Source organism: Xenopus laevis, chromosome 1S (assembly GCF_017654675.1).
Source record: "Xenopus laevis strain J_2021 chromosome 1S, Xenopus_laevis_v10.1, whole genome shotgun sequence".
Lineage (NCBI taxonomy): Eukaryota > Metazoa > Chordata > Amphibia > Anura > Pipidae > Xenopus > Xenopus laevis.
The window spans coordinates 64641017-64667940 of record NC_054372.1 but is presented as its reverse complement, the minus strand read 5'-3'; the positions used below and the strand labels follow the sequence as shown (position 1 = coordinate 64667940).

Genomic DNA, 26924 nt, shown 5'->3' with positions numbered 1-26924 from the left:
CGGAATTTCACTCTAGAGGACTGTGGCAATCTCTAACTTCACTCTTTGATAAATATACCCCATAGACTCCATTTTATCCAAATTATCCAAATATTTCTAAATGTTTCCCATTTTGTCTGTAAAAATAAAACTTGATCCAAACTAAGATATAATGAATCCTTATTGGAAGCAAAGTCAGCCTACTGAGATTGTTTAATGTTTATATGATGTTCTAGTAGATTTTAGGGATAAAGATCCAAATTACGGAAAGATCCATTATCTGAAAATCCCCAGATCCCAAGCATTCTAGATAACAGGTCCCATACCTGGATTTATGTTTGTGTATATAAGAGTAATCATTCCGCGATTGTTATATATTTGTGACTAGTAAAGTCAGTTTTTGTCCAATAATCATTATATTGACTTCAACCAATATTGGTGAGTTTAGCCTCAAAAATGACGCCCATAGAATCCAATGGGTGAAAACAATTGTCGAGCGACAAAAGAATGTGACGCACCACATTGCGCAACAAAATAAATTTTACGCCCATAGACTTCAATGCATTTCGCCGAATTATCAGCATTTTGCAAATTTTTGGCAGACAAAACAGGTCAGATTAGTCCATCACTATGACAACCAACACTACTGTATATAGCAGAAGAGCATGGCAGCTTCTTTGTATAAATGCAATAACAAAGTTCCGTACATACAATAAGTACAACACGATTACTGAGGATTTGTGTTCACTTATGCCGGAAAAGTGACATGAAATATTAAAATGACTGTGTTTAAACACTGTTTAAATCACTACTAAACATGCCAAAAAGGTTTCCTGGGGAATATAAACCTGATGGCCACACATTTATCTATCAGAGCTTTGTAACAGGAAAGGGAAAATTGTGGCACTCCAGCTGCTAAAGAACCATAATTCCCACAGACTATTACAATGAATAGTGCCATGAGTGAGCCGCCACCTGTGGCTACAGACAGGCTCATTTTTGTAAATATGGGCTACAGGGTACTCTCTCCCACTGTATTCAAAATGGTGTATCCTTCAGAGATCACAAGTGCTTTATTGCATACCAACTGTCCAAAGTGTTGTCAGCCACAAAATCAAGGCATCCAGGCAACATATGTTCCTGTAATAATAACAGTTGCACTAATTGCTGATCAAAGGAGGAACAAAAAATGTTCTGGCTGTAGGAGGGACCTGCATGCAGGGAAACAAGCCCTAACGACACCTCTAATGATGTACAGCCTCAAAGCTATTGAAAGTGTGAATCTCAAGCTGTCAGTCACAAAGCCTTAAAGAGGTGACTGTAAGTTTTTAATTGCAACTCCCACTAAGCGGTAACAGAGGGATAATATCATGAGCAAGTTGTGTTGTGTCTTATTGCAAGGAGTTTTAATTCAAACAGAGATCCCAGTTATCATTTGCAACTACAATTTATCAATCTCTTTATATAAATGTATGACCTGCTTTATCTATATCCCCTGGTTAAATTGATCTGGCTCCCACTGCAACAGTTTGAAGTTACCAGGGTTATAAATAGTGCAGCCCTTGGAAAACTACTTTGTGAGCTAACTGCCCTTTTTTCATACATATCAAAACCCCCTTTTAAATAAGGCAACTTTAAAGAATGCAGTGCACCAGGCATTGCTATATTAACTATATTTCATAAGCTTCATTTTCAAAAGGGAATGATTATCTGCATACACACAGGACAGCAAGCAAAAAGAGAAAAATAATGTAATCAAGGAAATTACAGGTATCAGCAACAACGTTTAATGATCCTCTAATGAGAATCCAACCTTCCTGGAATTCTCTGACGAGGTTATGGAAATTATTTTTAGCTCTGGACACCTAAACAGTGATGTTTCTTCCCTAATGATCTATGATTAAAGTGTTGGCAAACAAAAAATCCTATGTTAAATAACAGGAAGGCCTAGTCAAGCATTAAGCATGGGCCATTTTCATAGGTGCATTAGTAACTAAGACTGAGCAATCTATTTTAGAGAGCTGGGGACACAGACAGTAAAGCTTTATGGAGATAGGCAAACCCAAAGGGTACACAAAAAGGGTATGGTTTGCTGGAAAAGGGGTAGAGCCTTTGCATAAATGGGCATGATCTGAGGCTTTTAAAAATAGCAACTGTTTGGTGGAATGCCCTATGTTGCAAACACTGTTACCAAACACACAGCCTAATGGCATAAACAATTGTTAGTATCAAATGACACGATTTTAGGCTTCTCTGGTGGTCGACAAAAAAATATTATTCAAACGGAATTCTTAAAGATAAACATTTGTGTGCGACATAAAAAAATATTGCTGGCAGATATAAGGAAACCTGTAATTGACTCTGACATCATCCATTAATGTAAGTACTCTAAGCATGCTACTGAAAACAAACCTATTTATTCCAGATTCCAGGATACCTACAGGGCTTTCCTGTGTTTATAGTTCAATTCTCAATGAAGAAAGCAAATGAAAGCACTAGCGTTACATTGTTTACAAACTACAGCCCATTAAGCACTAAACTCCAATATTTGCTTTACTTACTCCAACATAAGTAGCGTAGCTTAACAAAAATGACAGTACTCACCCTTGCTCCATTATGTTAAACAAAATCTAGCACACAGTGAGATGATACAGCATCAGCTGGTGTTTAAACTGGGCTTAGCTAATGGACTTTTAATGTTAGTAGGGGTTGTAGTTACTGGCTATTAGCAAGAATAGACCATTTCTATAAAAATGTCCTTTCCTTAGCTGTGTTATTTGTACATTCTTTCTCTTGATTTAGTGACTGTCATCCATTGCAGAAACAAACTCAAGGTTACTATATTCTGCTGTTATCTTAAAAACTCACTGACTACTTCAAACTTCAGCTGCATTTGTTAGTGATTTTCTACAGAGCAGAGTACACATTGGTAGTGAAAGAAAGTATTTCCTAGCCATTAGTAAAACATTTCCGTCGGAAAATAAATAAAGGTCTGTTTGTGAAGAAGAGAAGAGAGGGGAAAATGTTCTACTTAATGCAGATTCAATCAACAACATATTTATATACTTACCTCCATATTTTCCTAACCTGGCTAAATTCATCCTGGAGTTAATAACACCCAATGGAATCATATTTCTTAATGTTCCCTCCTGCACACACATCATAAAATGCTATCAGCAGTTGAAGGATCCTAATGTGCTGGATACAATGTCATAGTGTAGTATGAAATCCGAAATGGAATTCTTTTGAAATAATGCATCCTGCTCCAATGAATTAACCTATTTATGTATGTTGAGAGTTTAACAACATATATTTTTATGGTCGAAACAATACAACAAAAATTGCCAAATAAATTAATTACCCATAATATATATCCGTATAAGCAGTACTTAATGATACCATCAATTCTAATTAGTGCTTGTGTCACATGACTCTTTTTTGTTAGGAATTAAAAACTACCTATTGAAAATGTAAGAATACATGTAGACTGGAGTTAATATATTTGTGTGTGTGTGTGAGTTAGTTAGTTCCTTAAATAAAGGGAAAATGGTACATCATTCCTTGAGTCATGTCTTGTGCAAAAATGTCCAAAGTTTCAGGCATGTTTAATGACATGTCTCAGAGGTAGGTTATTAGCCCTTTGAGTACCACCCACAGCAGCATTTATGAAACAGGCATAGGGGTGCCATTATGGTGACACAGTCTATAGTTTCAAGTTTCTCTTTAACATATGATGTACCATGTTGTTGCCATGCTGGACTTAATTAACTTTTCCTTAACGATATATATTTATACACAAAGAAAGCAAGAAACAAAATATATGCATGTATTAACTGAATACTTTAAAAAAAATGGAAACATTGGAAACATTAACATGTACATAGTAAAAATGTCAGCTCTAATAATGTTATGCTAATAAAACATTTCACTATTCAGAACAATGATTCAGGGAACATATGGAAATGTTTTTCGTAGTTAAGCTGCCAAAAATGGTTAAGTGCTATTTCCTTAAAGTCAACCCCCTCTAATAAGAGAACACTGAAAAAGTTATTCAATGAGACAGAACACATATTATATTCAAAAGGAATAACTGTACATGGAAAGAGCACACAGAAAGCAATTCATAGCTTGTTAAAGTCACACATACTGATTTCACACTAATTGTTGTTTTTAACAGTTAAACAGTATTGTATATATACTGTAACTTAATTTCAAAACTTTAATACAGGATAATTGTGCCTATCCAAATATAAAGCCATCACCAACCTGTACCTATTGCTGAGAGTTGAAAACAACACATAGGGGGTTATTTATCAAGGTCTGAATTTATCTTAGTATTTATAATATCCAACATCGAGCAACTCAAATTCGATGCCAAAGAGCGGATCTCTCTCTGATATGCCCACCTTGAGGTGGGCAATATCGGGCTGATTCGGCCCTAGGGCCCAACGATCGGATCCTAGGGAATGGGAACGGGAGGTCAGATCGCGGGACCGCATCAACGAAAGATGCGGCCGCGATCCGACGGGATTTTTAGTCCCATCTGATCGAGATTTGGCCGATTTTCGATCAGGGAAGCCCGTCGGGGGCCCCCATACACGGGCCAATAAGATGCCGACTCGGTCTATCAGCAGCTTTTATCGGCCCGTGTATGGCCACCTTTATAATAGAGCTTTTAGATGCTGGGGTTTTGGATTCTGAGTTTTTAGACCATCGGATTTTAATAAATCTTCAATAATTCGTAGGTTTTTACGACAATTTATTCGAGGTTCGAATAATCTGATCTGCTCCCTTCTGCTCTTCATATTTGTGTGCAATGACAGGTAAGTTTATTTGGATTGGTATACAGAGAGTAACAAAATGCTTTGCAATAGAATCGAATGAGAAAAGGAGGCTTCTGAAGCCTGTGTTATTCTGCCACCACCTCAGACTGCTGCATTTCAACAGTAATTTGCAAAGATTAAAAAGTGCAAGCAATGGGGCTAGCGCTATAGCAGACACAGTACTCTGCATCTCACACAACATTTTTCTACCTGTTGTAAGGTTCAGAGTGCAGTCTACATAAAGGAACCTTCTAGTGGTTTGACATTTTTTGTTGCAATAAGAAAAAACATCCACAAATGCCCTCCACCATTTAGGATAGGGCAAAAAGCGAATCAGAGAAGAAAAACATGATAAATCATAAAGGACATGTTACCATGTGTAACAGCTGTGATATATTTTCAAGATATAAATCAGTGTTGGCCAGTTTTATGGCCATCAAAAACACTGAGCACCGGCAATCCTCTCTTCACAGGGTCTTTGAGTTTCACATAAATATGGCATAGACAAAGGGGCATTTGTTGAGAGAGACACTCAATAGATATTATATGATTAGCTATTGAAAAGTTAACAAAGGAAAGACAAATTCTGCTGTTGCCTGGAAATAATTTATTTGTAGTTACAGTAGGCTTACGTTCACTTTTTGGTGTTACTAGTCTCTCATTTTTATGACAATTGTAGAGCCAAAGTATTACAACAATACCTGGTACTAAAAGGAGCGACATGACCTTCTAACGCAGAAGAAAATAAAACTGTAGACTGAAATACCCAACATGCAATTCCACATGCAACAAAAAAGGGACATTATTTTGACGCGCGTCTTTTTTTTTTTTGACGCCCACCGCCATAAAAGTCTATGGGCGTCATTTTTTCGGCGAATCGAGGCGAAAAAATTCGCCCATCCCTAGCTCGTCACTAGCCAGAATCCATACACACACCCCTCCATACCTTCACATAAATTCTATATACCCATACCTATACTAACTAAAGAGCTTAGTATCACAATAGCCTTTGATATTATGTCTGTCCAAAAAATCATCCAAGCCATTCTTAAAGGCATTAACAGAATTTATCGGTTTATGGATTGAAAACCAGCACAAACAGCCAAAATCTATAGAGAATCCTGAAGGTAAAAACATGTTCCAATTGTTAAAAAGGCCATCTGCCATTGATTTCTACATGATTTCAACAGGTTTTAGCTGGAGCACTTTTGGATTCAGATTTTTAGCAACTTCAGAGCATAATAAATCTTGAAAAATATCATGCTTTTTTTCTCAAAAAATTCTAGTTTATCCCCTGTATAAATTCAATAAGAAAGAGGTTTAATAAATAGGCCCCTAGTGTCTTAGCAAAGCCAATTATCCCTATTGTCTATTTTGTAGCCGTGACAAATAATTGCTACTAGTAGCTCTTTGTGTCTTCACCCTAAGAAATTTATGGTCTTAGCAATGATAAAAAAAGTTTTGCACAAACGTTTGCATTGAGGTCCATTGGGTTCTAACTACACCACTTCTTGATATCCCCTCACCATATCCACAGGACATGACCTCTAAGAAGCATCTATTCACATCCTTTAAACAAGCTGAATATAAGAACATGTGTGTCATATAAAGTTGTGCTTTACAGTACGACAACTGCCAATCCCCTGTTGTGAGAATCTGCTACAAATGACTACATCTAGTCCCAAATTGAAGTCAGTATTTCTTCAAAGTTAATATCAACTACATATTATAATATTCCTGTAGTACCACAGAAAGTAATGAAATTCCACCAGCTTGAATGCAAAAAAAAATTTGATTTTTTTTCTCTGAAAGATTTCTTTAACATTATCGACTTAAAACTAAAGCACAAAAAAAATGTTGTGATTTTTATGTTGCAGTTCACATGATCAGAAACATAATCCTCATTTGACAGTTAACGTCTGTAGATTTGTTATTTAAACAAAAAAATCAAGGCTGTCTATCACAAAAATTGTTATCTCCCAAGTCTACTGTTATCTTAACTCCACATGGACAGCTGGTAATGTCTGGAATTTAACTTTGATTTTCTTAAAGCAAAAAAGATAAGCATTTAAAGGGCTACTTTGTGCATAAATATTCCTGCTAAATTATGTTTAGTACAGGGAATATACCAATGCTGCTACAATTGTATGGGTTTTGACACTGAAAAGGCTACACAACATTATGGCCCCTGTTGTAAAAGAAAGGAAGGCATGTTTGGTATACACATTAATTATAGTAGAAGCCAGGATCTATAGTATAGGCAGTTACAGTACAACAATCAATTCTTACATCATAAAACCTTTTTACTCAGAAACTAAAAAACACAGTGGCTGCAAAATTCAAGGCAAACCCCATATTTTTGGACACAGCCCCAAAATCCCATAAATCACTACATTCCTAGGTCATGAAATGAAGTTTTATAAATGACTGACTAGAACAGATAGATAGGTAGCTACCCTTGGTGCCATAGTGGAAAACCATGACCCTGACTAGATAGATGGGCCATCAATCTTTCAAAATGGGCTACAATGAAATCATAGAAACTAAATAGAGATGAAACAGATTGTATGTAATGTTCAAGAAAATAATCTGTGCGTGTCTGATGTGTAATGGTATGCAAAATAACATAGTTTTGGGGTATAACGTTGTATTTTATTCATGTTAATATTTTAAACATTTTAATGGCTGGATGGAAGAGTCCACATCATAGTGCTCATGTGATTATTTGTACTTATTTTCTGGTAAATACCAGTAGTCATATCTTGCTTTATGGCCTAGATTCCATATATACAAGTTGGGTGAAAATCATAAACCCACAAGACAAAAAAGCAGGAACAGTTAATTTTTAAATGGAAAGCACAGTGAATGAGATAAGGCTGCAAAGTAAATGGGCACATTAAACTTTAAAAATGTTATAGAAAATCTGAACCCCTGATAGGTCAGAAAACAAAATGAAATAATATAATAATGAACAAGGATAAGTTATGTGATGACAGCATCCTTTTAAATGAGATGTTTGGTCACCCTGTCTTAATATGATTCAAAGAGAAAAATCCTCAGAGAAATGTAATTATATTTACATAATGCATTCTTCCTAATGGTACACTTGTGAACCATTACCAACAATGGAACAGTGTTAAAGGACCCCTCGGTTTCTATCTCATTCATTCTTTGATTGCCTCCCAGTGGATTTTAGTTAATCTGATTCCATGAAATGTACGTTTTTTTTTCTCCAGTATTCCAGTATAAACATGTGGATCCTGGTGCTTTCCAAATAAGTATTACATGATTCAAAATGATACCAGAAACTACTAAATTCAACTAACTGCAATCACATAATAGGGCTCCATACAGTGAACATCATTGAGACCCACATGAGAGAGAAGTCTGTCAATTGCTGTTCTAGAATACTGCTTAAAGAGGAAACAACAGGAGGGATTGGACCAATGTTTTTCTTCAATTAATATTCACTAAAACACACAGGGATGGCTTTGGCTTATTCTAGGGAGTCGTATTTATTGGCATTTTTTCTACTTCATTTGATTGGGCGCTACCATACTGTTTTTTTCATTAGAACAGCTATTGAAATCACATCAACAGACCCCACTGAAACAGTGGTAGCCTGTGGCACACTGTCATTGAAACTGTTAGAATGCTTAGTTCATTTTAAAACAATTATATACTTGAATGCAGTGCCATTTCAATGTGGAAGTGCCCTTGTTTTGCTCAGCATGAACGACTACTCAATAGGACATTTTAACTGAGCATTAAATAAAGAAGCAGGCAAGGAAAGTTCTACCCTCTGCGTGTTTATTGCAACGTTCCTCGAAGGGGTACGCCCCAAACGTTACGTTGCAATAAACACGCAGGGCTTGGCCCACTTGCATGGAGTCCTGAGTGCCGGTATATTTCCTTTCTATTTCTGCTAGACTTTCCCATTAACTGATCATGCCAATATTATATTGTGTTCAGACAACAGAACAGTAGATAGATACCCTTGTTTCTCCCAGAGAGCAAACTCTCGCACGGTTTTCTATGAATTTGGCAGGTTTTCTATGAAACTGGAAACTGGACCTAAAAAAGTCATAAATATTTTTTATATTGTGTCTTTTTCTGTCTTGATGACTGAATATGTCTAATAAACTTAAAGCTGATTAAAAATCTATATGGGCTCATCCTGTTAATTTAGAAATGCAATAACACCATGACAGTTTTGCTATTCTTGCTATATCTTGCTACTATAGTATTCAGGAACTGAAATCCTATTTGCGCCCTTATAACAGATCGAGGTATAGAGTGGTTTCCTGGAAAACAATCATTTTCTAATGCTGATATAGCTAGGAAATTGGATAGAAAGCTTTGTTTTTTCTTTCTCTCTCTCTCTCTTTTTTTTTAATAAACTTAAACCTGAATGCTTGCCACATTCAGGTCAGATACCCAAATCTTTTAGCTGCAAAGATAACTCTTAAAATAATGAATCACAAGCATTTTATTTTTTCCCAGCTTCAGCTCTGCTTGATAGATTTGTCAGCAGTTTTCAACACATGAGAATATGGGGCCCCATCAATAACCCTGTGAGACTGATGATCAAGATGGAACACACAGAGGGTATCAGTTTTAGGGTGCACATTTGGCTTTTAAATTATTTGTCAAAATGTGAAACCTGAGCAGCAGGGGTTGTTGACTCAAAGCATTTTCACATTTCTTATTCCCAGCAGAAAAGGATCCTTTCTGCACTGTGTGTTAATGGGGGATGGTTAGAAATAAAAGATGGAAGCAATGTTATTACAAGGACTGCATTTATACCCCATATACTTAACTCAGTGAGTGCCACAGAGATAACAGAACAATGTGTATTAGTGCATTCCTTTTATAGAGTCAATGGCCTCAATAATCATTACAAAGCTACACGTTCCCTTTCGTCTTTGTCTTGGGTATAAAGATGTAATGTAATCAAGGCATTTTAAAGCTAATGAGACTTTTTATTATAGACAACTTGTAGTACCCTGCTAAATAAAGAAATAATAATAATAGCATGCCTTGGCATAACTAGCGCCAACTCCTGAAATGAACTTTCCTGCTCAACAGATTTAATGAGCCAATACATTTCAACCGAATTAAAATTAAATGGCCAGGAGCGTAATCTATTATCCGTGTAAAACAATTAATAGGGGCATTTTACTGTTTCATATGTCACCTGTGCACATGATTAATGTATCCCATTTTGCTAATAAATTACACTTTGATATTAACTTACATTGAAATTCAAATGTTTACCATGCTCACGTTGTTCATTCAGCAGCATCCCATGAAATGTGTAATACTGTGCTTTTTTTATTTGTTACCCTGTTTTGCATCTGTGTGCTACTTCGTGCATTATCACAATACAGTGACTATATTCACATTATCCAGTTACGCATCTGATGCATTATATTGTTTGTTCTTTAACATGTCACTGTATATGGCATATTTATCTCTAGGCTTCAATTTAGTTTTACCGGTATATTTTCTCAGTGAATTTGCATATAATCTAATAAGAATATGAAGCGTTATTGTAAGTGGAGCATAAAATGTTACCTATAAGGCTGACACAATGACAAGTTGTCCCATTCCTTTGAAAAAACTAATACATAAAAAGTGTAATGTGACAATGTAACTACAGGTATGGGACCTGTTATCCAGAATGCTCGGGACCTGGGGTTTTCCGGATAACAGATCTTTCCGTAATTTGGGTCTTCATGCCTTAGGTCTACTAGAAATTCATTTAAACATTAAATAAACCCAATAGGCTGGTTTTGCTTCCAATAAGGATTAATTATATCTTAGTTGGGATCAAATACAAACTATTGTTTTATTATTACAGAGAAAAAGGAAATCATTTTTAAAAATTTGGATTATTTGGATAAAATTGAGTCTATGGGAGACAGCCATTCTGTAATTCGGAGCTTTATGGATATTGGGTTTCCGGATAAGGGATCCTATACCTGTATAATGCTGGAGAGGGTTTGGTCCTTTCATGGTAAAACTGAAAGAGTGGATGATTTAGTGCTCAAAATGAGGCCTGTGTTAAAGTCAGTTGGTGGGGCTTAGTCATGTGTGTCATAGTAGGAACACCACAATAAATACCAAAAATGCTGTTCTCCATTCTGTTTCCATAGAAAATAAAGATCTCATGAGAGAAGTTGTATGGTGTGTTTGGGATGCTTTCACTTGCCTAATTAAGCAGTCTATTAAATAAATTGACATAGTTTCTCTTCTCTATCTACTTGATGGACTAAAGCAGGGTCCTCAACCTTTTATATCTGTGAGTCATATTCAAATGTAAAAAAGAGTTGGGGAGTAACAGAAACAGGAAAAAAAGTTTCTGGGGTGCCAAATAAGGGCTGTGATTGGCTATTTGGTAGCCCTATGTAGACTGGCAGTGTACAGTAGGCTCTGTTTGACAGTACACCTAATGTTTGTACAACCAAAACCTGCCTCCAAACCTGGAATTCAAAAATAAGCACCTGCTTTGAGGCCACTGGGAGCAACATCCAAGGGGTTGGTGAGCAACATTTTGCTCATGAGCCACTGGTTGGGGATCACTGGACAAAAATTGTGATTGTCCCTGAAATTCATGGCAGCTCAAGTACTGTAGAGCAGTTTTTGCTTGTGTTAGTTCTTTAGGGAGCACATTTCTTTAATCTTCTTATGTCATCAGTATGGTTTTGATTAAGACCACAGATCCTCTTCTTTTTTAAAGACATTATGACAGTTGCCCCTGTTCTTCTTCAAAGTTTATACAAGCAACATAAAAGGAACATGAACAAGGCTGATTAGACACAGCAGTTAAAAGATTGGATTTGGTTCATGTGATATCCCAAGTTGAACAATAAAAGCAATAACTTCAAGATGCTATTGTAAACAAGCATAGAATAGACATTTCCCTGTCCTGTAACTAGGATGCATTCAGTTGTATACAATTATATAATGAAAACAACTTCCACTGTAGCATATAATTTAAATGTACAGTAATGTAAGAGTGAAGCCATATTTCACCTGCTGTGTTTATTTGTATGCCCATAATTAGAAGGCTGGCATTTGGTTATTAGTACAGATATGGATCCATTAACCAGAAACCCATAATCCAGAAAGCTCGAAAATACAAGAAGGCCATTTTAATCCAATAATTCATTTTTTTTTTTTTCAAATACCGTAATTTTCAAATAATTAACATTTTTCTCTGCAAAAATTCCTAGTGGTTGAAAAAACAATCCTAATACTAGCAGATTTAGCAAACAAACTGTCAAAGATTTAAATCATGGGCCACTACCAAGCAAACACAAATGTTTTTAGGGTTGGAATACAGGATAAAAATGGGGTTTTATTTAAGTTGTGGGGGGGTAAAAAAGTTAATAAAAGTCCACTGGATGAATCAGTGGTTCCTAGATTCCAACTGATTTCCAAAGATAAGTCCTGGGAAGTTTTGGCAATTTTTTAAAAACTGATTGCACATAAGAATTTCTAATTGCTGACGCTGATCTGCTTCTGTGACCCTCCCTTATTGGGGATGCTTAAACCATAATAGCAATTCACTAATGGTGACCAATGAGTGTGTCAAATGTGGTACAGCTCAGAGAAAATGATTTCCAAATGTTGACGGCTATGGTCCTTTCATTCTCAGCAAGCTGCCACGATTGCTATAATGCTAATGTATTTAAACTGGCTGCCTTATCTTTACACACAATTAATAAACTATAGAGGTAAGCAAGAAAGTAAACTATAGCATATGGCACATAAGTTGTTTTGACTGTCACCGTGCTCTTAGGATGGTGGCACATGGGAGATTAGTCACCCAGCGGCAAATCTCCTCTTTTTCAGGCGACTAATCTCCCAGAAATTCCTTCTGCCAGCTAGAATGTGAATCGCCAGTGGGATTGTACTCTCACCGCTTTGGCTTTCTAAAGTCACCCGAAGTTTCCTCGTGAGGCAACTTTGCGTGACTTTGGAAAACGAAGCGGCATTTCGGGGAGAATAGTTACCTGAAGAAGAGGAGATTAATCTCCCAGAATCTGAGCGTGTGCCATCACCCTTAGGGCTACTAATCTCCCTAAATCTGAGAGTGTGCCACCATCCATAGGGCTACTAACAGGGGCGCGACGCCAACGAGGCGAGTTGCGAAACTCGCCTCAGGCGGCACGCCGGAGAGGTTTCCAGGGGCGGCAAAAAGCCGCTCCTGGTACCTTTAAGAGCCGAATTCGAAATTCGGCTTTACTAATGCGAGTGAGCGCAATTGCGCTCTCCGCATTAGAGTTCCTGCCTCCCCTCCCAACTGGTAAACCAGGGAGGGGGGCGGCATTGCAGGAGCCACCTCAGGCTACTAATCTTCCCGAATCTCAGCGTGTGCCACCACCCTAAGAGAGAACCACTGTAATCAAAATGATCTTCCTGGCCTACAGTAACTACCCATTCAAACCGCAAATTACCCTTGACAGCTCCCACATCTGCTATTGAAGCCCTTTTTTAATATAGTGCTGACCTATTCTGTGGCAGATTAGTCATCATTCACCCCTACCCCTTCCCCAGTGGAGCTTACAATCTACAGCATCTATCAAATTCCCACACTCAAGGGACAATTTTATCATAGAGTATATTAATATTTTTTTTATACCTTATTAAGGGTGTGTGAAAACCTGAAGTAAATAGTGCTCTCGTTGGATTTGAACCTAGGACCCAAGTGCTGCAAGGCAGCAAAGCAACAGTACAATTTGAGTGCAGTCACATGACACATTAAAACTGTGAAACATTGCTTTTGAAACTGGACAAACACAGTAGCATTTAACTCACAACATGTGCCTGAGGCCATACAATTTATTGCAAAAAACTGTTTTCTATTGCTAAGGTCACTGATCCTCGCATGCAGGAAATTAACTCAATGTAAAGCTAGATCATGAATATTAATGTATCATAAAATAACAAGCGTTTTAGATTATTCTCTCAAAAACAGAATATCCTTACCCTCATTACAGATTACAGTTATGGATATTAACCACATTTTAATTGGAATGATAAATTTCAACTGTCTGCTAAAACCAAAAGACGGGCTTCAAGATTTTGGAATTAAGTTTGACATATCTACTAGTGCCGAAAACAAAAGGTGAAAATGGCCACATATACCTTAGGGGAAATGGGAAGAGAAGGAGCCTGGTATGGAACCCACATTCTAGCGGCCAGATGTATAGGCTATTGGGGGATTGTATTTCCCACATGTGGTGGGGATAGGGTTGCTACCTTTTCTGGAAAAAAATACCGCCTTCCTATATTTTTATGGTTTTTCCCTATATAAGGCATAAAGCATAAAGGTGGGGAGGGAAATCATTTTTGCTGAGGGGACAACGTAGAAAAATGTTGGCATTTAACCTTAGTGCCACCCAATGCAGAATCTTTAGCATCCGCATAAATGTATCAATGGTAGACAGATAGCATGGATACTACTGTACATTCACATTTTTTTCTTGTAGATCTATAACACACTGTGCATCTGTAGCTAACTAACTAACATGGTTAACATCAGCAGAGACAGTAAACTATTAGAACTCAAGTATATAAATCTTTTAACATGTTTTCTCTAAAAAAATTCAAGAGTAGTGAGACCTGAGATAGAACCTTTCAACCATTCCATATAGCCATCCTCTTTCCATTCTTCTATACTAGCTCCCAGCGATGGCAGGCATTCATTTACATACTTTTTAAAGCATTGTTTTAATGTAGGTTTATGCGTTTAAAGTGATCTTCAGCTCTGTGCTTTATTGACTGATACACATGAGACACTCCACAGTGTATCTACAAATAAAATGGTCCTTTTTTTTAAACACTGAGATAATTAAGTCTTTCAGAAACAAGAAACGTGCCGGCACTTAATTAAAAGTGTATTCCCAAAAGGTTAGCGTATTCTCATGTTATATTTCACATTTTCTGCATCAAGCACTTTTTGAGCTGTTATTTCTGCTGGCATAGAAGGATAACAAAAAATCTACATATGGTTTCCTTGATGCATATGGATATATATACTAATCAGGTTTAGCTGTTATATACAATATAATACCAACATATATTAGTGTTTCTTTTATGGACAGACCAGTTCTACTATGTATGCCTCCAGTCATTTCCATTTGTCACGGGACAGTCCTTATAATTCTCAAAAGGGAATGTCCAACTGTAAAAGGCAAACTTGAATAGAACCTAGATAGAACCTAGGCTTGAGTCTGGAGGGGTCTTGATTTTTCCAACAGGATCTTGGCAAGGTTAGAACAAGAAATGTTATGCGTCCTAGCTCACACATAATCAGGGCTGGGCCTTATCGCCCACACCCCTCCCTCCTCATGCATGCACACAAATGATCTGGAGAGCAGAACTCGTTCAGGTGCACTAGGGGTAGGCAACAGGGAAGGTAAGTACCTAGCGCCCCCCAAGCTTTGCACCCTAGGCACATGCTTCTCCTGCCTTCCCCTAGTTCTGGCCTTGCAGAAAATGTTGAGTATATGTATCAAAACACAATCTCCCTTTTATTCGTCCCATAGGCTCATGGGTTTTACTACACCTTTGAGGTCCAGCAAAAGTGCACTCACCACTGGAATGTGGGGGCAGCCTGTCCCTAACAACTAGTCATTCTAGGCCTTTGTCACTGTGCAAATGAGGTGAGTTGAAATACTCTCCTCAGACGGCAGCGCTGTACAAGTTCCTAGGGGTGGCAAAATGCAGATCCTGGTAACTTTAAGGGCCAAATGACCAATTTTTAAACCCGAAATTTGACTCTTTAAGTGCAAGAGTGCATCTGCATCTCTGCAATAGAGATGCAGCCCTATCCAGGACCCCCTCCTGCACAAGAAAGATTAAGTGCTGGAGGGGGGGGGGGCATCATCACAGGAGCTGCCTCAGGCGGCTACTCATAGAGAATCACCCCTGGCTTTAGTGGCCTTCCCACACATCCGAGCCTATAGTAAAAAAAGTTCTAGGTTCAGGTACCAATTTTTGATTCCTTATGGCTGCAGATTCAGATGTCTGTGTTACACCTTAAGGTACAATATACAGGAAAATAGTTGAATCAAACAGCTCTAGGCAGTATTTTTAAACTGCATGTTTCAGGCAAGGCCCTTTATCAAGTGTTTGATTTAACTATTTTCCTGAACACATCTGAGCCTCCAAACATGTACATTATACCCCTATACCTTCTACAACAGGCAAAAAAGGCTGACTTAATCGCATATAGCAAACTTGCTGTCTTAATCTGTTACCACCTAACATATCTAGTCCACTGCTACTGTCTAGAAAAATAACTTTTCTCAACTTGCTATTCACTGACAGTATGTTCTCTACAACCAAAGTTGCTTATATGCTGCACTTTAATTTCATTTTCATCATGGCTTTCTAAAAGGCACTGCATGAGAGCACAGCAAGGACAAGAGCTTGGGTGCCTGTCTCTGCACAGTAGCTATATAAATTTAAAGTAAGATTGATCAGCTCCCATTAACTGCTGCTAAAGTTCAGATTTCAGCATGCCTGAGTGTGAATGGGAAAGAAGGAATCACTGCATCTACTGAACCTCAACTCAAGCAAAACATAAGATTTTACATGTTCTTGCTTGCATCAATGGCACCAAAATTGCCCAGATCATGGGTATTATGCTTCCTACATCATCTCCTGTAGAGTCAGCAAATTGATTTAGGAATGTCAGTCACTTTAATGATGAACAGATGAGCAGTGTCATTTTCTGTAACGCACAATAGTGACTGCTAAGCATTTTCCATTAGTGGTAACTATAAAGTGCACTGGTAGCATTTTTTTGAGACATTATTTCCCAAACCACTACCTTCGTCATCACATGCTGACTTTCTGAGAAATACGTGTTAATATGGAATTCAGTGATGGTGTCTCTGTGCATTTTTAGAGCCAAAAGGGTTTTTAGAAACACTATTAAAATGTCCAATAATATTCATTTAAATGGTATACTTAAAGGTGCACAGGTATTTAAGAAAAATGTATTGGCAGTGATTTTCTAAAATGACAGCAGCCAGCCTGCCCTATTGCTTATCGTGTTTCTTTAATTCTGCAAGGCACAAATAGAAAATATAATTAATGCTTGGTCTGTGGATGTACCACACCACATGTCCATTATGCAGCCTTCTGGCCTATCTGTACATCTATGTGTGCTGGAGTCCAAAAGCTGGCTATTCAGGCCTAGATTTGGTCAGGAAGTGCGGTCAGGGGCATAACTACCGGGGGGAGCAGGGGGTGCAAATGGGCCAGGGCAGGGGGTGCGCGCTGCAGCCATCTGGAGTCGGCTGCAGCGTCACAGAAAAATCGTGCACACGAGGGTTAGGGTGGGCCCGTCTGCACGGCTCGCACCAGGGCCCGCCCCCACCAAGTTACGTTACTGAGTGTGGTCAATTTTGTCACTGCTTCACTTGTTAGGGTAATTGATGTGAATAGTCCATTTATCAATTTGAATGCCTGGGTTTGATTTCAGCCAGGGCACTCTTTACAAGGAGTAAGTATGTTCTTCTCCTTGTGTCTATTCCCCCTTCCCAAAAATACACAGGCAGGTTATCTGGTTCTAGATAAAATTGCCAAGTGTAGGATTGTACTAGGGACTTTGACTCAAAACTCCACTGGGGCAGGTATCTATAATTTGTGTAAAGAGCAGTGGTAGTGTCAGTGCTATTATATACAATACAACAATGCAGCACCTTATTTATTTAAGGTTCCAGTTATTATGCTGCGCAAAGCACAGGCTCAATGCCTGTATCTGTACTGAAAGAGTTCAGCCTGACGATTATCTGGAACCACACAAATAAAGAGCACTGTCTTAATTAAGCTGGACACACACAAAGAGGAATGGTTGGCCTATTCAGTTTATTGGTTCTTTTTTTGTCTTTTTTTCCATGTGCAACGTTTTCAGCTAAACAAATATGAGCAATTGCTTAGTGATTCCTGCTGTGGATTTAGACTAAAAATTCTGTTGCATGATGCCACCCATTGGCACGTGTCAGGGGCCAGCCCTGCCCCTTTTTGCATAAACCCTGATGCTTGGACTAAGAAAATAAGGATTACATATGTAGAACTGCAGGGTTCTGATTGTAAATGAGCTCTATGCAAGCAAGCAATGTGCAAAGCCCCTACTTTTGCTACCTTTGTCCCTACTAAGGCTTGTAACTCTGCCCACATTCAGTGAGATATAATACACCTGCTAAAGGGTTGGAATTATATATTCTCTATGCCGCGTGTGATACTGTATCTAGAGCTAGAGAACTCATTTGCTTCAGTCTATGCGTACATGTTCTTCCGTCCACATATAACATAACCTCCGGTTTAGTACACCATTGTAACACTAAAATAGGAATTGAAATAGGAATGACTGAGTTTCATAAACAGCAACCAAAATGCTACCAATATCTCATCTGCCTTTTCCAGTGATCACCAAGAGATTTTCTCCACTGGTTCCAGTCAAAACAACTGTAAGCTTGTAATTGCCTGCTCTGCACTCTCTTAACCCCATTACGGGTTACCCATGCCCTTGAGCACTAAAGGGAATTGTCAGGCCATTCCACTGTTTGTTTTGTAATGGCGGCTGCTTAGGGAAATTCATATACAATAATAAAATATATATATCATCTGATTGTATCTTAATACAGAGTGCTTTCAATTCTTCCTGCGAAAAAATAATACTGCTTAGGGGGGAAATATCTAGTAGAATTAGCAAGTGAAACATAATCTTGTGTGAGTTTATTTCAGCCGAGTATATTTCAGAGGCAAGTTCATTCACAGTGTGACACAATACTGAGGTGTTCATTAATGCAAATGAATAAAAATAGGTGTTGTTAAGGGAGGCTTGAGAGCCCATGCATAATTGAAAGACTGAAGGATGTATTTATTGTAGATGGAGCAAGGGAATAGCTCCTTTTCTACTTTAATCTGGGACATCATTTATGATCTACTTGCTGGGACTGCTAATGAAAAACACACACTGCAGTTTTATATACTACGTTTGTATTCAGAGACAGAAACATATAGAAATGCATGGAATTTTTGCATGCCTATAAAGAAATGCTTAGGGTGAAAGAATCAATGCTGTAACATTCACAGATTTATAATAAAACAGCACATTTCGTGGGAAGACTGAAAATGTTTGATGGCTAATGTGCTTATTATTATCAACTCTCTGGGGGATGACATTGGTTATTGCACTTCTGACTTCAGGATCAGAATACCTCAGGCAAGCAATCAGCATGGCATCTCTGGCTCAAATGAATGTATTGGTTCTGTTCACAAAATAAACTGTTCCTTTATACCTCAAAGTCTATTAAATAAAACCTAAATAGAAGACCTTACAACTAGGGTTTATGGTTCCATTATTAATACTGTCTCTCACCAGACAGGTGATTTTGGCTCTGCTCACTCCTCAAGATGGAAATGTGACCTTTTCAGCAGCATTCCCATGGTTTTCTAAAGGGTGTTGAGTTCTGGATTAGGACCTAATTTGACTGAATGAACTATGTTTCCTATAGAGCAAAAACATTTCCAACGTCTCATCTAATTGACACTCGGTGCAAGTTTTAATGTGCATGTACAAGCAGATGGAATGAGGGAGTGAGCAGGGTAGATGATACAGAAGCAAAGCCTGAAAACATTACATTATTTCATTCCTAGATGGCGTCATGATCTCATATATCAAAGCGCAATCCTTATGTCATTCACAAATCTAATTCCCAATCCATCTAAGCTCTCAATACTTGTAATAGACACTGAAACAATACTCTGCCAGCATAATTTATATGCCATCTGTATTCAGTTGTTAAAGGGTAAATACAACCAATTTGTAATATATTCCTTGATGTAGAGTAAATGCTAGAGCTTAGCACATACTTCCATTTGAACAGGGTACTGTCTTATTCATTCCCCTGGCAGAAATAAAGTCTGACATCCTTCCTCTAAACTACAGCTCCCCTAGTGCCCACATATTGATGATGCTTCCTTCATTACTGTCAATGGAGACTGCCTTAACAAGCAATATGGCATCTGAAATAGACTTTTTTAATTGAAAACGTATAAACTGAACTGTCCCCTTAGTGTAGGGTTGTTGTTTGTGTTTGGTATTCATAAAGTCTGTTTTTATGACATGTATAATATATATAATGCATTGCAGTATGCATGAGGTTTGTAGAGCATATCAAATAAAAGAGAAAGATTGACATTAATGGCCTACCCATTCAATACATTGTCACCAAAGCGGATCCACCATTCCATTATTTATAGATAAAACTGCTAAGAAACTGAATGATAGCAGAAAACACATGTAATTAATAAGTTTATGGACAAGTGGCACAGTTACCTATGGAGAAAAGGTTATTTTAAGAGTAGGATCTTGCCTGCCATATTTGTCATCCAAACTTCTGCCTAAGAAGCGTAACCTTCTTTCGCTTTACCTTTTAATCTACATCTAGATGCTCTTGCAGCTCATCCTTGCTCTGTCTATCAAATCACAAACGAAAGGAAAGCAAGTCTGATTGTTGCTCTGAAAAGCTCGCCTGCCTCTGTGTCAATCAGGAAAAACATTTCTTATCTGTATCCAGAAATGATGAAACCACGCGGGTAATATCCAAAGCAATGTTCACTCACCCATTTCCAGCATATCACATTTTCAGCAGACTCCCTCACAAGCAGAGACTGCTCGCCTATCCCTTAGTCAAGCTTTGCTGTATTCGGCGCTTGCATGCTTGTCTGCCTGACAAGAATGTGTTCACTTCTACATTCAAAAGGAACAGGACAATCTTTTTCAAGTCTTCCGTGACGCAAATGAGTAGATACAATAAATTGGCAGGGGCCTACTATCCCAAATCTATATGAAATCTGATGTGTGATTGAGTGGGCCCACTGTGCTAATAATAAGGTTATAAAGTTGGCAACGCAAGTTGAGCATGAAAGTAGAACTGTACAAGATAAAGCAGAAAAAAAACCAAGTTTGGATAATGTTAAAATGGTATTCCCTGCCTAATAATAAACTAAGCTCTGTAAGCTCTGTTGAGCGGGCCGGCCCTCTTGCTTAAAAGTTATATATATGTTTCTATGTAGTCTATATGTTTAATGTATAATGTAAAGTGCTACTGGAACTTTATAGACTTGAATTATTATTAATACAAATAATATTAATATTAACTATTATATTCTATATATACACATGCATCTACAGAAGCCTATTTCTCTTGAATTGCAAGTTCTTTGGTTTGGAATATTCCTATGTTGTTATTTATGATGTTATTTTACATCAGTATGCCATATGACTCTTATGAGTGATGTATAGCTATATCTATGTTTATCTATCTATCTATCTATCTATCTATCTATCTATCTACCTATCTATCTTTCTTTCTATCTATCTACAGCCTTGCTGGCCATGGGGCTCAGCATGAAGGCAATGATAATATTTAGGGAAAATACGTATCTGCAATCCTAGATACACCTGAATTTCAGTTTAAAATATTATGTTTTTTGCTGTATTAGACATTCTTGGAACTATGGCTGAATGATTCATACACCAATATTTAATCTGTAATCTTGTTATGAGCCAAGGGGGGTCCTCTCCAAAGGCTGGAACTTGAAGGGGGCTTAAACTAAAAAAAGTCCCACAACCACTGATATCAGAATCCTCAATTTGCACAACAGGGGGTACATGCTCACATATTTTTCAAATGAAATGTGATCCAGGTAATAATTAGACAGTCAATAACATAAAATCCTAGATTGTATGATTCTAGAAGGGCCGTATATAACAACATGTACACGGGTATTCATTGCATTTTTTATTTTTTTGCTCCATTTATCATACATCAGTATCAATATGACGTCAATACATGTTCAGCTGTACCCTGATAAGGACTAAAATTTAATTTGTTCAGTTCAGCTGATTAAAAAAAAAAAAATAGCATTGTTTTCCAGGAACCATAAAGAGCCTCCTCATAAGCATTACTGAGCTGCACTTCTTCATTATTTTCTGCCTGGCACTCCCACACTTAGTGGAGCAAGTTGCTAGTGGTCACAAGGCTGCTAGAGTATTAAAGACATAGGCAATATATTTTCTTGACAGTATAATGCAAACAAATAAAGCCAAACAGGGCTAAACTTCAAGTGGATAATTTGCTTGCTGAAAGTCACACAGTGATGGTGGGGGTGAGTGTGAATGTGAAGCCCCATCCAGCAGCTGTAACTTTGTTATAAAACAACTGCAAGAGGTGTTGCAAATTAAAAGATTAAAATGTAACAGAAACTAGCTCCTTGTATTACTGATGCACAAAGTTGAATTACTTGAACTCTTATCTAAATCTGCTGGCTGCAAATGGCTGAATGGGGTATTTTTTGTATCATTTTGGTGAGCTCCGCCAAGGCAAGGTCTGTAGATCAAGGCTTGTGATAAAGTAGTCTGTATTCTACACATGCTTGAGAATAGCCAGGGACTGTCCCCTCTAGGTTAAAAGATCAGGCAGACTGCACGGAAGCAAAACATTCAGACTTGCTCTAATAAACTTCCATAATAACATACTCACATAGAGAAACTACAGGGTTTCCTGCCCAATTTATGTTAGAAAGGCTATAATAATCATCTGCAATGGCCAAGGGAATGTTTTGAATGCACAATGAATGAAAAACACAATATCCTACTATTCTTTGTACATGTTTATTCTCCCATATAGTGAGCAAGGTAAAGCAGCTGCTATAGGTGCCCAACTCCTTAAATAATGTCCTAGTGCAGCAGCACATTGAAACTTCACTGTGCTTTAGAAAAGGACTAAAAGAGATATTAGTGAAAGGAGAAAATGCAAATGTAGTCACTTTATAGAGAGACAGAGATGCTTGCTATTTTATTCTGTAAGAACGAAAATAAAAATAAGCCTCTATGGAGCAGTAGGCGGCCAAGATCTGAACTAGCAATAGCTCAGAGAAATGCATGTTGGCACCACTAAGTATGTAGAACAGTGTCAATGGTATTCCCAATTGTCTGAGACTTGCTACAGTACTATCAACACACACACACACACATACCTTTTTACCATAACCACAACTTTTCTGATCTAAGCAGCAGGCCAGGCAGTATTCACCAAACTATCCCCCTTTTCAACTTGAAAGTGATTTTGACATTGGTATATTAAGGAGTTCCATAAAAATAACAAGGGGCTTGTAGTGAAAGAGAAATGGTTGCTCACGAGTGGGCCATACGGTCAGACAGCAGCTGAAATTTAAAGTGACAGGGCAACCTGAAGCATGAGTAGTTAACCACCTCATTCCCGAAGAAGAAAACAATGTGTAGATCCCCTTGATGATCTCAGATCTCATGTACTTTCTCCAATAATAAGGTTTACTGGTGGATCTGAGTAGCTCTGAATAGCAGCAATCCATCTGATGTGATCTGTGCGCAGACATAACGGAAACATGAGCTTGTTTGGTTCCTCTGCCTGATTTCTCTCATCGCTGCACTAATCCCTTTATCTCACTGCCTGATTGCCAATATCGATCTCCCTTTTCCCAACAGCCCTACATCATTATATCTATAGAGGAGAAATCTACTCCCAAATCTCAGGGGTAGAGAATGTGGGCAGAACAGCAAGAGGGTACATGGTACAGTTTTTTTTTATATAGTTCATTATCTCATTATGCCCCCCCCCCCCCAGCCATAGTTGAATGTTTATTATGGGAGCAAAAGGAATAAATGCCTTGTAACGATGTGTAATTGGTGGGAATGTATATACCTTGTGTCTGACTGATTATATTGCTAAATAACTGCACACTTCCCTTCCATAAATGTATATCCAGTTATCTTTAACTCTGCACATCAGTTGATTTATTTTTCTTTCCCTGCTCCTTTAGTGTGTGTTCCATTCCAGAAGCAATTACCTGCGCCCCTGGTACTATTTAAATCACTCTACTAATAACTGAGGCTCCTGTTATTTAGCAAACGCGACAGAATCGCACAGATGCCGACTAAAGTCTGAGCTACTCCCGTGCTGCGTGCAAGTTCCTGTTTATCCCCAGCAGACGCTCAGTCAGTAGGACGGCTCCAGCTACAAACTCCAGCCAGGCGCTCTGTTGGTGCAATAAATCAGTAGGGATCGATCATTACGACTCAGGCACTGCTAACTTCTAGGGAAAAGACGTTATATCAGGGCTTCCAAAGTACTTTAAGTAGCAGAGAGACCACGGGAGGCAACGCTAAAAAGCTCTGGGGTCAAAGGTTTAAATGGATCTTGTTATAGGCAAGACAAAAAGCACCCCATCTAGCTAATAAAAACGATATGCATTTGGAAGATGTAGTCACATAAATAGATTTATATTAAAAGAAAAGGGAACCGTGCAAGCGATTAAAAACGCAACCAATTTACATTCCTGGTCACAGCGGTCAGACTTTCAGGTTGTAAGTGCCCTGTTAGAGAGTGGGGTGTCAGTTGGCATATCCAAGCCTCCTGCTTTATATTCCTGCTCTGTACCTTAAGCACTGCAACGGCGACCCCCTTAATTTCTCCTACTGCCAACTGAATGCCCTCAGGAGTCAAGAGAGGATGCGGAACATCAACCTGGTAGATTATTTCGCAAATGCGATGCACGTTATCCATAGCACCACGTATCAAGCATGCATGGGGTAAAACAGTATGTTAAAGCCATTTATCTTCTAGAGTGCATTGATCATAGGCCACAAGGTTGTGTGTATGTAGGGGCACTTACCTTGAGCTGCCAAGGTGCTGCCGGCGCTCAGTATGGCCAGGGCAGGTAGAAAGAACAACTGCAGGATGCACCCCAGTCCCACTCCGCAGCTGGCAGTTTCCATGCCCTTCCCCATCAGACTGGAAGGCACAAATTCTGGCTCAGTACAAAAAACAACTCCACTTTCCTCAGCAGCAGCAGCGCAAGGGGCTGCCAACAGTTACACAAACACGCTGAAGTGCATTTATTCCCTGGAAGAAGAAGTCAGGGGGGATTCATGGCAGCCCAAGCCTAGGAACCAACCACCAATGACTTTGTCTCCTACTACTTCAGTAATCCTTTAAGGGCAGAAAAATCCCGTGCGATGTGGCAAACCGGATCCGCCGAGCAAAGGGCTAAAGGGTCGCTGAGGAGATTCGCTAAAAGCCTGGGACGAAGTCTCTGTGATCTCGCAGCGCCCGAACAGCCAGCAGCATCCGAAGGGACCATTCAGTGAAGTGCTGGTAGAATCCCACAGAGTAAATCATGAGTCTGGCTGAGCGGTGTGGCGTGTGCGAGCTCAGGCGAGTGACTGGCAGTGACAGCGAATGGCTCGTCTGCGCTTTTTTTTTACTGTGATGCGAGGAGAGACTGAGAGAAAGTCTGCCTGTGCCACACTCTGCTCTCTTCTTCTTCTTCTTCTCCTCTACACACAGTCCTGCCTCTCTGGCTGCACAGCGAGCTGAACTAAGCACAGCCCTTAATCGCGGGATTTGGAAGGGGCTGCGACTTTCAGCGCAGCAACAACAGCAGCAGCAACAGCTACACGAGGCTTTTCTTTTTTTAGGGGTTAGAAAGCCCCCCACCGATGCATTTGTCTAGCCTAGATAGCAAAGTGTGAATCCCAGCAATGGTCTTGGAACTGATGATTCAGAGAGGAAGGATTATTCTAGGTTAATTTCTACTTGTGTGCAGTGATGGGCGAATAAATTCGTGAATTTCTGTGTTATCCTGCTGTGAATTAATTTGCGAAACTGCTGCGAAAATTAGCCAGTGAAAAATGTGCCGCCTCGAAAAAAATTTGGCGCGAGTCAGAATAGTCGCACGCATAAACAGCGTTGGACTGGGCAGGCGGGATACCGGTAAAAAACCCGATGGGCCCCAGCCCTCGTGGCAATATGAAGCAGGTACGCGCTGGTGAAGGAGGGAGGGACAGAGGGAGCACGGCAGCGGGGCCCTTCTACTGGGAGGGGGAGCAGCAGACCCCCGCCCTTGTGGGCCCCGCTTAAATGACCTTCAAGTTGGATTTCCAGAATTACCTGGGACAGCAACCTGTTTTACCAATATATATTGAAAATGCAAATTAATTAGGGCCCCATGGACCCCCCTATATCACCTGCCTCCCCTAGGGCTGGATTTACATAGCGGGCACCCCTAGGCCTGCTGACGTACATCACTCCCGTCCCCTAACTTTTATTCCCACAAATTTTCATCATCAGGACCGGAGCAATGGGGATTGACGCATTGGAAATTTAAAAAACTATTTTACCTCCTGTGCATCCCCAGTGTTTCTGAACCAATGTAGGTGTGTTTGGGCAGCATGCCGCTCCTGTCCTCTCCCCCCACAAATTTCATCATAGGGACCAAAGCAATGGGGATTGACGCATGGGAAATTTAAAAAACTATTTTATCTCCTGTGCATCCCCAGTGTTTCTGAACCAACGTGGACAGCATGCCGCCTTCTAAAATCCTGCTGCCCTAGGCCCGGGCCTTTGTGGCTTTTCCACAAAACCGGACCTGTCCTCCCCCTGCAGTCACAGGGTCTGCTTCCCCTGTATTTACAGCCATTCCAAACTTGAGACCCTGCTGTATCCCCCACCTAAGGTACCATTGCCGGAGGGGCTGCATGGTACATTACTGACTTTATCCTGAGTTAAAGTAAAAGAGAATAAAATAGTATCAGAAAGATGGATGCTTGCTAGGGATGGGCGAATCTTTTCACCTTGTTTCGCCGAAAAAATGATGCCCATACACTTGTATGGTGTCCTGCGTCAAAAAAAAAATCTTTTTGACGCCCATAGACTTTAATGGGCGTCTGCGACATTTTGCCGGCGGCGATTTTTTGGCGAAACAAAACGGGTCAAATTCACCCATCCCTAATGCTTGCATTGATCCCCATTCAATTTGTAGGTTGCTTTGCCAAGGAGAGCATCAGTGCATTAAAAGCTTCAGTTTACTACTGATGCGTTCCAATAAAAATTCATATAGTAATTTATGGTTAATAAATGTGTTCAGCCATATAAATACTTATATCTATCAGTATGTGCTTTATATGTATCAATAGTGCAAAAAGTAACAGGCGAGCATGGCAATATCATGGCGGCAAAGTGGTTACCATTGTTTCTTTAGAACGCTGGC

At 39.1% G+C, this 26924-nt stretch overlaps 1 protein-coding gene across 2 annotated transcripts in view; it reads right to left on the bottom strand.

Moving 5' to 3' along the window:
* Positions 1 to 25526, bottom strand: part of unc5c.S (unc-5 netrin receptor C S homeolog) — a 265714-nt gene extending 240188 nt beyond the window's left edge. Inside the window, exon 1 of one of the 2 annotated variants that reach the window (XM_018243405.2) lies at positions 24549 to 25526. In XM_018243405.2, coding sequence (XP_018098894.1) covers positions 24549 to 24663 — 115 coding nt within the window. In that variant the 5' untranslated portion in view covers positions 24664 to 25526. The remainder of the gene's footprint in view (positions 1 to 24548) is intronic. The other variant, XM_018243404.2, reaches the window with a different exon arrangement.
* Positions 25527 to 26924: the final 1398 nt, after the last annotated feature.